This window comes from Macaca mulatta, chromosome 20 (assembly GCF_049350105.2).
Source record: "Macaca mulatta isolate MMU2019108-1 chromosome 20, T2T-MMU8v2.0, whole genome shotgun sequence".
NCBI classification, from domain to species: domain Eukaryota; kingdom Metazoa; phylum Chordata; class Mammalia; order Primates; family Cercopithecidae; genus Macaca; species Macaca mulatta.
Window position 1 is genome coordinate 70007881 of NC_133425.1, and position 10888 is coordinate 70018768.

The 10888-nt window shown below is 45.3% G+C and overlaps 1 protein-coding gene across 23 annotated transcripts in view; it reads right to left on the bottom strand.

The window, feature by feature from the left end:
* MLKL (mixed lineage kinase domain like pseudokinase) overlaps positions 1-9610 on the bottom strand; it is a 29745-nt gene extending 20135 nt beyond the window's left edge. For 4 of the 23 annotated variants that reach the window (XR_013411208.1, XR_013411207.1, XM_077984691.1 and 1 more), the window contains exons 1-4: positions 8476-8958; positions 8245-8336; positions 2670-3131; positions 307-381 (exon numbers count right to left, since the gene is read on the bottom strand). Coding sequence is in view for 17 of the 23 variants with exons in the window: in XM_077984691.1 (XP_077840817.1) it covers positions 307-381; positions 2670-3129 (535 nt within the window). In the remaining 6 variants the exon portion in view is untranslated. Of the gene's footprint in view, positions 1-306; positions 382-2669; positions 3132-7917; positions 8354-8475; positions 9004-9348 lie in introns of those variants that run through there. The other 19 variants (XR_013411206.1, XM_077984688.1, XM_077984687.1 and 16 more) reach the window with 11 other exon arrangements.
* Between the last annotated feature and the right edge of the window lie 1278 nt (positions 9611-10888).

Genomic DNA, 10888 nt, shown 5'->3' on the forward strand with positions numbered 1-10888 from the left:
GTTTGATTCGAATTTTTTCTTGGAAATTCAGCAACCGAATTGAAGCTTTGATGCTATTCATAGAGATTTTTAAGCACTTTGACAGCTGTTAGAAGATATCTTACTGGTCAAGAAGCCCCCTCTGGATGTTATTCCATGGACAGAAGCCTGGGCTAGCCAGGAATGGATCCCCAAACCTGTGGGCTGCTTCCAGTCATCCAGCACAGAAAATGGACAAACGCAGGGGTAGGGGAGGCTGGGGTCCCAGTAAACGGATGACTTCTAGTTTGGGGGCCATCAGAAACAGCAGGGCACATGAAAACTTACGCTGCCTCAAAGTTTCCTTGATTTCTTTCATGTTGATTTCTAATCGTCTCAGTGAAGCTTCTATTTCTTCATTATCTGCAGGAAAAAAGGGCAGTGAATGCTCAAAACAAATTAAAATCACATGCCAATCAAAACTAAAATGCTAATTAAAACTGTTGAGATATCATTTTTTACCTATCATATTCATTATGATGGGATTACTACTGATCACCAATATTCAGATTTCTACTTCTAAGCACATAGGAAATACATTAAAGCATAGCTGGGTAACTCACTTTGGCTAAGAAATGAAGGAAAGAGATGTCTGTCACTTCCCAGAGGGAGCATTTAACTGACTCTGCATAAGGTTCCAACCTGGCTGCTTTGGAAGTGAAGAAAGTTTGTGTCAACAGAGGAGTGCTATGCTATTGAAAGTATCCTAGAAGGAGGACATTCACCTTGGAGAGTCCCCTGGACTTTGCCTGAATGAGAAATAAACTTGTTTTTTTAGAACACTGAGTTGTTGTTGTTGTTGTTGTTTTTAAACTACAGCATAATCAAATCTATCCTGATTTATATACTCAGAAACATGTTTGAAAATTTACAACACACTATTTACAATGGTCAGCCATCCCTGTCTGCCCAGGACTGAGGAGTTCTGGGGACATGAAACCCTTACTACCAAAAGTGGGAAAGTCTCTTATGGGAAAATATAGAGAAGCAGATAACCTCATGCATCGTTGGTAGGAGTAATATCTGTGCAACTTCTATCAAAATTTAAAATGCCTATAGTCTTTGACCTAGTGATTTTACCTAATAATTCCACTTCTGGGAATTTCTCATAAAGATATCTTGAAATAGGCCAGGCGTGGTGGCTCATGCCTGTAATCCTAGCACTTTGGGAGGCCGAGTCAGGCAGATCACTTGAGGTCAGGAGTTTGAGACCAGCCTGGTCAAACTGGTCAGTAGAGATGGTAAAACCCCATCTCTACTAAAAATATAAAAGTAAGCTGGGTGTCATGGCACATGCCTGTAATCCCAACTACTCGGGTGGCTGAGGCACAAGAATTGCTTGAACCCAGGAGGCAGAGGTTGCAGTGAGCCAAGATTGTGCCACTGCTCTCCAGCCTGGGTGATAGAGCAAGACTCTGTCTCAAAAAAAAAAAAAAAAAAAAAAAAAGAAAGAAGAAAAGAAAAGAAAAGAAAGAAAGAAAGAAAAGAAAAAAAAGTTCTGGTGATAGATGGTGGTGATGGTTTCAGAACCATGTGAATATACTTGATGCCACTGAATTGGCATCTAAAAATGGTTGAAATGGTAAATTTTATGTTATGTATATTTTATCACAAAAAAAAAAATGGGAAAAAATGATGGGTGTATGTATTGGGTTGTTTTCGAATTTGTATGCTGCTGGTATGATCATACAACAAAACAAAACAGTAGGATAGATGCCAAGTAGGAAAACAAGCTATATAATTCCGTGGATATTTACATGGGAGATATTTAAAATTATTTAATGAGAAAAGAAGAAACAGAACAATGTGTTTGGTATGATGCTGACTGTGTGACAACAATAAAATATAAATACTTAAATCTCCAGAAGGGTATTCAAGAAACTGGTAGATTGTGTAATTGTATCTCACATTTTGATAACGGTTGCACAAATATCCTTCTACCAACAATGGATTAGATTATCAGTGTGTCTATATGGTTTCCATTAGACTTCCCCAGTTTCAGTACTGAAGGTCTCATGTCCTCAGAACGGGAAACGGGGCCCTCGAGGTCAAGGAGGGAGATTTACTTCTCATGCTGGCCCCCCTCCACCCTTTGGTTTTGGAGACAGAATCTCGCTCTGTCACCCAGACTGCAGAGCAGTGGAATAATCATGGCTCACTGCAGCCTCGACCTCCTAGGTGACTGTAATCCCAGCACTTTGGGAGGCTGAGGCAAGAGGATCACTTGAGGCCAGGAGTTCTACACCAGCCTGGGCAACATAGTGAGACTCTCTATCCGCAAAAAATAAAATAAAAATTAGCTGGGCATGGTGGCATGCACACCTATAGTCCCAGCCACTCCAGAGGCTGACGTGGGAGGATCACTTGAGCCTGAGGCTACAGTGAGCTATGATTGTGCCACTGTCCTCCAGCCCATGCAAAAGAGACCCTGTCTCAAAAAATGAAACAAAACAAAAAACTCCTCCTCTACACTGACTTGCCCAAATTTCACCAGCCCTCACCGTATATCTGGGCCAAAGGATGTTAGGAGTTTTGAGCTACAAGTATGTTACAGCTGCTCAAACTTCATCCTTGCTGCTCCTTTGGTGAATTAAAGTGAGGCTAAAATGTGTTCAACTGCACTCCCACTCCCCACCAAAAACCGAACTTGCCCCTTCTTAGCATCTGGAAGGCTCGCCTGTCTTCGTCTGCATCCTGCTGATCTTCCTGTGCCCAGGACGCTCCTTGGCTTATGCGTGAAACAGGCATGCGTTGCTCAATCTGTAGTAACAGCGAGAGCTCCTTCCAGACATCATTCAGGTTCTTGTTCACATCCTCGAAGAGTATTTTGTCCTGGCTTGCTGTTAGAAACCTGCAGATATTGGATCTATTGCTGAACTTTTCTATCTCCTCATTAGCCTTCTCCAGGGCAGCCTTGAAGCGGTTCATGACTGTGGTTAACTTCTCAGAGGGCACGCTCCTCTTTCCTTGGTCCTGGAGCATCTCCAGAGACTCGACCAGGCCGAGGACGCGGTGGCCCAGGCGCCGGCACTGTTTCTTGCAGTATTTCATCTCTTCACACTGTTTGTGGATGACCTGGCCAAGGGTGATAATATGCTTCAAATTTTCCATGCCTGGAAGAAATGAATGTAATTTGGTGAAATCCCCAAATCTCCTGCATATTCACTACTTGGCTAAGAAAGAATCAAAGGGGTCTGTGATTTAAATGCCTGAGGAGGTCTCCCTAGCATTTTCATGCAAGATGGAGATGGTTTGCTGCCCACCAAAACCTGTTCTGCCCTCCCACAATAGTAGAGTTTTAGCTGGGAAGAGCTGGTCCAGCCGGAACTACATCTCCCAGCCTTCCTTGCAGCGTGATGTGGCCATGTGACTAGTTCTCACCAATGGGGTGTAAGTGCATGTGATCCGCTCTACTTCGGACTGGGGCAACTTTGCTGCCTCCACACACTCTCCCTTTGCTGGCTGGCTGCGCCTGAAGAAGCAGCCCTAGGGGTGGTGGAGCCCCAAGAAGGGTCCTGAGTCCCTGGATCATCACTTGGAGAAGAGCTACCCACAGACCTGGAACGTCTGTCATGGACTGTTAAGTGATCAATGAATAAATTGTATTGCATGTAAATTTTCAGGTCGATATGTTTACATCAGTTTCGCCTGTTACAAATATATCCTGCTAAAGCGTAGAGGTTTCAGGGGCCAGGCAGGTAATTCAAATGAGTGAAGTGAGCTGGGCTAGTCTTTACTGCCACAGATAAGTATGTTTCTTTCTCTTTTTCTTAAAATATGTGGACTGTCTATCTTTCATTTTTCCTACAAAAATTTGTTCCGTTTCTTCCTACAGTGCTTTTTTTTTTTTTTTTTTTTGAGACGGAGTCTCACTGTGTCACCCAGGCTGGAGTGCAGTGGCGCGATCTCGGCTCACTGCAAGCTCCGCCTCCCGGGTTCACGCCATTCTCCCGCCTCAGCCTCCGAGTAGCTGGGACTACAGGGGCCCGCCACAACGCCCAGCTAGTTTTTTGTATTTTTAGTAGAGACGAGGTTTCATCATGTTAGCCAGGATGGTCTCGATCTCCTGACCTCGTGATCCACCCGCCTCGGCCTCCCAAAGTGCTGGGATTACAGGCTTGAGCCACCGCGCCCGGCCCTACAGTGCCTTAAGAAAAATGCAGCTGAGCGAGGTGGCTCCCACCGATAATCCCAGCACTTTGAGAGGAAGAGGCAGGAGGATTGCTTGAGGCCAGGAGTTCCAGATCAGTCTGGACAGCAAAGTGAGACCCTTTCTCTAGAAAAATAAAAAATAAAATAAAATAAAATATAAAATTGGCTGGGCGCAGTGGCTCATGCCTGTAATCCCAGCACTTTGGAAGGCTGAGGAGGGCCAGATCACTTGAGGTCAGGAGTTGGAAACCAGCCTGGCAAACATGGTGAAACCCCGTCTCTACTAAAAATACAAAAATTAGCTGGGTGTGGTGGTGCACGCCTGTAATTCCAGCTACTCGGAAGACTGAGTCAGAAGAATTGCTTGAACCCAGGGGGCAGAGGTTGTACTATCTCAAAAAAATATATATATATTACATATATATTGTAATACATACATAATATTCCATATATATAATATATATAATAAATTAACCTGGTGTGATGGCACACACCTGTAGTCTCAGCTGCCTGAGAAGTTGAGATAGGAGGATTTCTTGAGCCTAGGAGGTTGAGGCTGCAGTGCCAGCTTCCTACTCTCAACCTCTCTCTCTTCTCTGAACATGAGTGAGGAAGCACAGAGCCCTGATCCTAAAGCTTGGAATGAGGCTAACCTGAGCATGGTAGAATGGAAAGGGAGAAAGAATCTGAGTCCTTGATGACAACATTGAGCCACTGGTTTGAACTGACACTGAAGTGTACCCCACCCCCTAACTACAGGTTTCATGGACCAATGACCTCCCTGATTGTTTAAGGCAGTTTGAATCATGTTTGCTTTATTTGCAACTAAAGCCAACTGTGTTCAGCAGTGAATGATGATAATAATGATGATGCTAGATCTCTCAATTCACCCACTACATCCTAAGTGCTCTGGAACCCCCAGCTCTCCATGGTTATTTTCATTTAACAGATGAAGATACTGGCTGGGCATGGTAGTTCTTGCCTGTTATCCCAATATTTTGGGAGGTAGAGGTGGGAGGATTGCTTGAGGCCAGGAGTTCCAGACCATTCTGGGCAACACAGCGAGACCCATCTCTACTAAAAATACAAAAATTAGCTGGGACCTGTAGTCCCAGCTCCTCAAGAGGCTGAGGTGGGAGAATTGCTTGAGCCTAGGAGGTCAAGGCTGCAGTGAGCTATGATGACACCACTGCACTCCAGCCTGGGACACAAAGAGAGACCCTGTCTAGAAAAAACAAACAGGTGAAAAGTCAAGACGCTGTGGTTCAGGGAGGTTGCATTCAAATAATCACAAGGCCATGAAACCAGTTTCCAAAGTATTTAAAATAAAGTTAGGGTAGGGTGTGATGGCTCAAACCTGTAATCCCAGCGCTTTGTGAGGCTGAGGCCAGGGGATCTCATGAGCCTGAGTTCGAGACCAGCCTGGGCAACATGGTGAAACCCTGTCTCTAAAAAAAAAATACAAAAATGTGCTGGGTGTGGTGGTGCTTGCCTGTAGTCCCAGCTACTCCAGAACCTGAGGAGGGAGAATTGATTGAGGCTGGGAGGTCAAGGCTGCAGTGAGCCATGAGTGTGCCACTGACTCCATCCAACCTGGGCAACAAAGTAAGACTGTGTCTCAAAAATACCACCACTACCACCAATAACAACGACAACAAAAAACAAAGTTAGTTTTGTTTTTTTTTTTTTGAGATAGAGTCTCGCCCTGTCACCCAGGCTGAAGTGCAGTGACACAATCGCGGCTCACTGCAACCTCCACCCCCCGGGTTCAAGTGATTCTTCTGCCTCAGCCTCCCGAGTAGCCGGAACTACAAGTGCCTGCCACTTCGCTTGGCTAATTTTTGTAGTTTTTAGTAGAGGCGGGGTTTCACCATGTTGGCCAGGCTGATCTTGAACTCCTGACCTCGTGATCCACCCGCCTCAGCCTCCCAAAGTGCTGGGATTACAGGTGTGAGCCACCGCACCTGGCCTTTTTTTTTTTTTTTTTAACAGCTCAGTGAAAAAGGTAGGTTAAGTATTACCACCAGTTTATGGATTAAATAACAGCTTGGCCTGGAGCCCAAATATGTCTTTAAAACATGAGTGAGGCACTGGCAGAAGTGAAACTAAATAAATGAGCAATTGATATATTTGCATTTTTGCTGCCTGAGAGTTACAGTGATTGGGCAAGGGAGGTAAGAGTTATTAGGGCACTCCTAAAAAGACTAGCGGATCTCAGACTACCCAGATATTCCCACATGCTAAGCACGTATCTTCAAGGCTATGTCTTGGGAATTGTGAGGGCAAAGGTTTTACACTTTCTCTGTTGCACCAGAAACAGAAGCACATGTGACAACGTTGTTCAAGGAATCTTGCAAATTTTAGCTTCCTAGCTCCAAGCTCCAGTTATCTTACTACCAGCCTCATCAGAAAGCCATATCTCAGCACTAACTAATCAGAAAGGAAAGTGGGGAAAATATTGCACCCATAGAAGTGACAAACAATTTAAAATAATTAATTATACAGTGGTGGCATGGTATGAAGAAAATTGTAGCGGGCGCAGTGGCTCACGCCTGTAATCTCAGCACTTTGGGAGGCTGAAGCAGGTGGATCACCTGAAGTCAGGAGTTTGAGATCAGCCCAGCCAACATGGTGAAATTCCATCTCTACTAAAGATACTAAAATTAGCTGAGCATGGTAGCAGGTGCCTGTAATCCCAGCTACTAGGGAGGCCGAGGGAGGAGAATTGCTTGAACCCGGGAGGTGGAGGTTACACTGAGCCAAGATCATCCATCTCAAAAGAAAAAAAATAAAGAAAATTGCGTAAAACAAAGCTTGAAGAAAGGAGGAAAGAGAAGAAGTGTCATGTTTCTGGCTGGGAAGACTAAAATAGACCAACCCAGCAATCCTTCCCAAATTTAAATCCAATTTAATGCAGTTCCAATAAGACATCTAATGACATATTTTGGCATTGAAACAAAATGAAAAGTTCATTTGAAACAGGAAATTAGTAGGGATAACTAGGATTTTAAAAAATAAAGAAAAGAGGACTTGCCTGTATGACATTAAAATATATTAAAAACTGCAAAACATCGAGAAAAAAGCGCCCTACAATAACTTCAATTGTTTAAGGGCTTATTAAGTATATGTGCTCTAAGGGAAGAAAGGGAATATAAATATATACACACATAGACTGGGCAATTTGAATTTCTAGGAACTTATGATGCAGAAAGCTTGTGTGTGTAGATAGATGGCTACTAAGATGTTCACTGCAGTGCTATTTATAATATGTAAAACAAACAACTAAGAATATGTTCAGGCCAGCTGCAGTGGCTCACACCTGTAATCCCAGCACTTTAGGAGGGCGAGGTAGGAGGATCACCTGAGCCCAGGAGTTTGAGACCAGCCTGGGTGAAAAAGTGAGACCCTGGCTCTACGAAAAAATACAAAAAAAATTTATTGGGTCTGGTGGTGTGCACCTTGTAGTCCTAGCTACTTGGGAGGATCTGGCGGGAGGATCACTTGAGCCCAGGAGTTTCGGAGGCTGCAGTGAGCTATGATTGTACCACTGCACTCAAGCCTGGGCAACAGAGGAAGACCCCATCTCTAATAATAAATACATAAAAAGAAAAAGGGGATTATGTTCATATGTTACGATGAGAAAACACGTTACTAATTTTAAAAGTGAAAAATCTTTAAATGGCAATAATTCAAATTCACCTCTTCCCTCCAAAAAATTAAAATAAATAAAGATTATCAGACATTTACCTCTTCCCCCTCTCTCTCTGTCTCTCTCTCTCGCCTTCAGCCTGCAAACCTGAAGGCTTCGTTTTTCTGAGAAGACATCAGGTTACTTGTTCTCGTGTCCCTGTCCTCCACGACCCCCACCGCTACTGGGCCTCTCGCTTTGGCAGAAGGTAGTGCGAGATCCGAGCAGGCAGCTCCACCATCAGAGCCGAGGAAATGAAACCAACTCGGTCCTGAGTTCCAGGAATTCGGACCGGGCCACCTCACGCCCGGTTCTTCCCGTCACTGCCCAGGAATCTGGCTGCAGCCCCTCGGCCCCGCCGCCTCCTGGGGAGACCCCATGCTCACCTTCGTGCCTCCCCCGAGGGATGTGCGTCCAATCTGTCCCGTGCAGAGTTCCAAAAAGCTCGCTCTTCCGCCTTCTTTCCCACGACCGCCTCCTGCCCAGGCGAGAAGTCTGCAAATACGAGGCCCGCGGGAATTTCCCTGCACCCCCTTCCCTGGTGTCCGCGCCCTGCACTCCGCTGGCCGTACCGGACACCACACGTGGCTGGCGGCGACAAGGAGCCCCGATCCTACCTGAGGGAAACCCCGGCCACTGCAGCTGCACTTGAGTAGGGTCCCTCCACTTAGCTACTTGGACGGCTGTTTCTGTCCTGTGCCCTCCGGAGGCCACCGCCTCAGGTCTGGGACGCCTGCAGGGAATGCTGCGACACTTCCCCCTCCGACCTGGCTCAGCTGCCAACCGCCAGGCTCACGGTGCCCCGGCTCCCTAGAGCCGCTTTCTAGGAAGCTCAGAACCACGAGCCCTCCCTTCCTCCTGCTATGCTCCTCCTGTCCTTTCCACACTCTCCCTGCCTTCCTTAAAGTCACTCTGGAACTACGCTGTACACGTCAGTGCCAGGCCTTCTTTCGGGGCTGGGGATTCAGAATCGAATAAGGTCCCAGCAACTACTATAACCAGGACACGGTGTGGGAAGGACTGGAAGTTGAGAGAAAACCTGCAAGTTGGAGAGGCGCTTCTGGTGTTTACTTCTCTGTGCTGGATAATATTGGCGGGGTGGGGAGGGTACTAGGGAAGAGACACAAAAGTGGGAAAAAAAAATCACTTCCTCCTTTAAGGTCACTGCAGAACATCCTGTTATAGTGTGAGTCAGGTTTTCTTAAGATTAACTACATCTTCAGCTAGAAAGTCTAAGTAGTGTCACGCATTTACTCAACAGACTATTTGCCTCTGAAAGAACAGAACTGGGGGCTGGGCGCAGGGGCTCATGCTTGTAATCCCAACCCTTTGGGAGGCTGAGGTGGCCGGATGACCTGAGGTCAGGAGTTGGAGACTATCCTGGCCAACATGGGGAAACCCTGTCTCTACTAAAAATACAAAAATTAGCCGGACATGGTGGTGCATGCCTGTAGTCCCAGCTACTCGGGAGCCTGAGAGGGGAGAATCACCTGAACCCGGCTTTGGTGATTGTTCGCCCTGCTGTTGTTCTTCCTCTCCTGAACCATCCGTTTTCTTCCTGTCTTAGGTGAAGAGATTCAGGTGAGGCAGGAGAATAGGGTCTGCAGGCAGGGAACATAAAGCTGATTCACGCTGACTTCCTAGAACTAAATAAAATGGAAACACTGCAGCTATGACAGGAAATATTTTCTTCATTTACATATGGTGTTCACTGAGTAAGTGACTTAGCAACTTAACTTCATCTCTTCATTTACATAGGGTGTACACCAAGTAACCAATGGAAACCTCTAGAGGGTATTTAAACCCCAGAAAATTCTGTAATGGAGCTCTTGAGCCCCTATGCTCAGGCTGGCTCCCACCCTGTGGAGTGTACCTTTGTTTTCAATAAATCTCTGCTTTTGTTGCTTCATTTTTTCCTTTCTTTGTTTGTGCCTATTGCCCAATTCTTTGTTCAAGACTCCAAGAACCTGGATACCTTCAACAGGTAACACAGGGGCATGTGATTTATTGAAGGAAGGCTCTCAGGAGAGCAGTGGGTAGGATAGCGCAGGGGAAGAAAAAGTGAAACAAGGATGTAGTCAGTGGAGGTTCCATGGGGAGGTCTGGAACATGAAGCTCTGGAACAAGAGGCAGCCTCCTTTCTGCCAAGGGCAATCCTTCCAGATGAGGGGGAAGCTGTGTGAGTCTTTGGCTGTCAACATTCAGAGCAGCTGCAGGATGGGTATACTGATCTGCTATAAACAAAATCATACAATGTATAACCTTTTGGAATTTTTTTCTTTTCTTTTCTTTTTTTTTTAACTGTACCACCATCAGTGTACAAGACATTCAGTTTCTCTGCATCTGCAGCAGCATTTTGTTTTGTCCCTGTCTGGATTTTTAGCTATTCTAACAGCTGAATAGTGATATATCATCATGGTTTTTTGTTTTGTTTTGTGATGGAGTCTCACTCTGTTGCCCAGGCTGGAGTGCAGTGGCACCATCTCAGCTCACTGCAACCTCCACCTCCTGGGTTCAAGTAATTCTCCAGCCTCAGCCTCCCAAGTAGCTGGGACTACAGAAGTGCACCAGCACACCTGTCTATTTTTTGTATTTTTAGTAAGACAGGGTTTCACCATATTGGCCAGACTGGTCTTGAACTCCTGACCTCAGGTAATCCACCCACCTTGGCCTCCCAAAATGCTAGGATTACAGGCGTGAGCCACCGTACCTGGCCTCATCATGGTTTTAATTGGCATTTCTTTAGTGCCTGGTGATGATGTACATGTCTTCATGTGCTTGTTTGCCATCTGTTTAGCCTCATTGGTGAAATGTCTGTCCATGTCTTTTGCCCAGTTTTAGTTGAATTGTTTTTTAAAAACTTGAGTTTTGAGAGTTTAAATATTCTAGATATTAGTCTTTTGCCAGATATGTGGTGTTCAAATGGTGGTGGAGTAACTGAACAAAAAAATGAACTTCACCTAAATCTCATATTCTATGCAAAAATCGCCTGAATGGATCATAGATTTAAATGTAAAATGTAAAACAAGG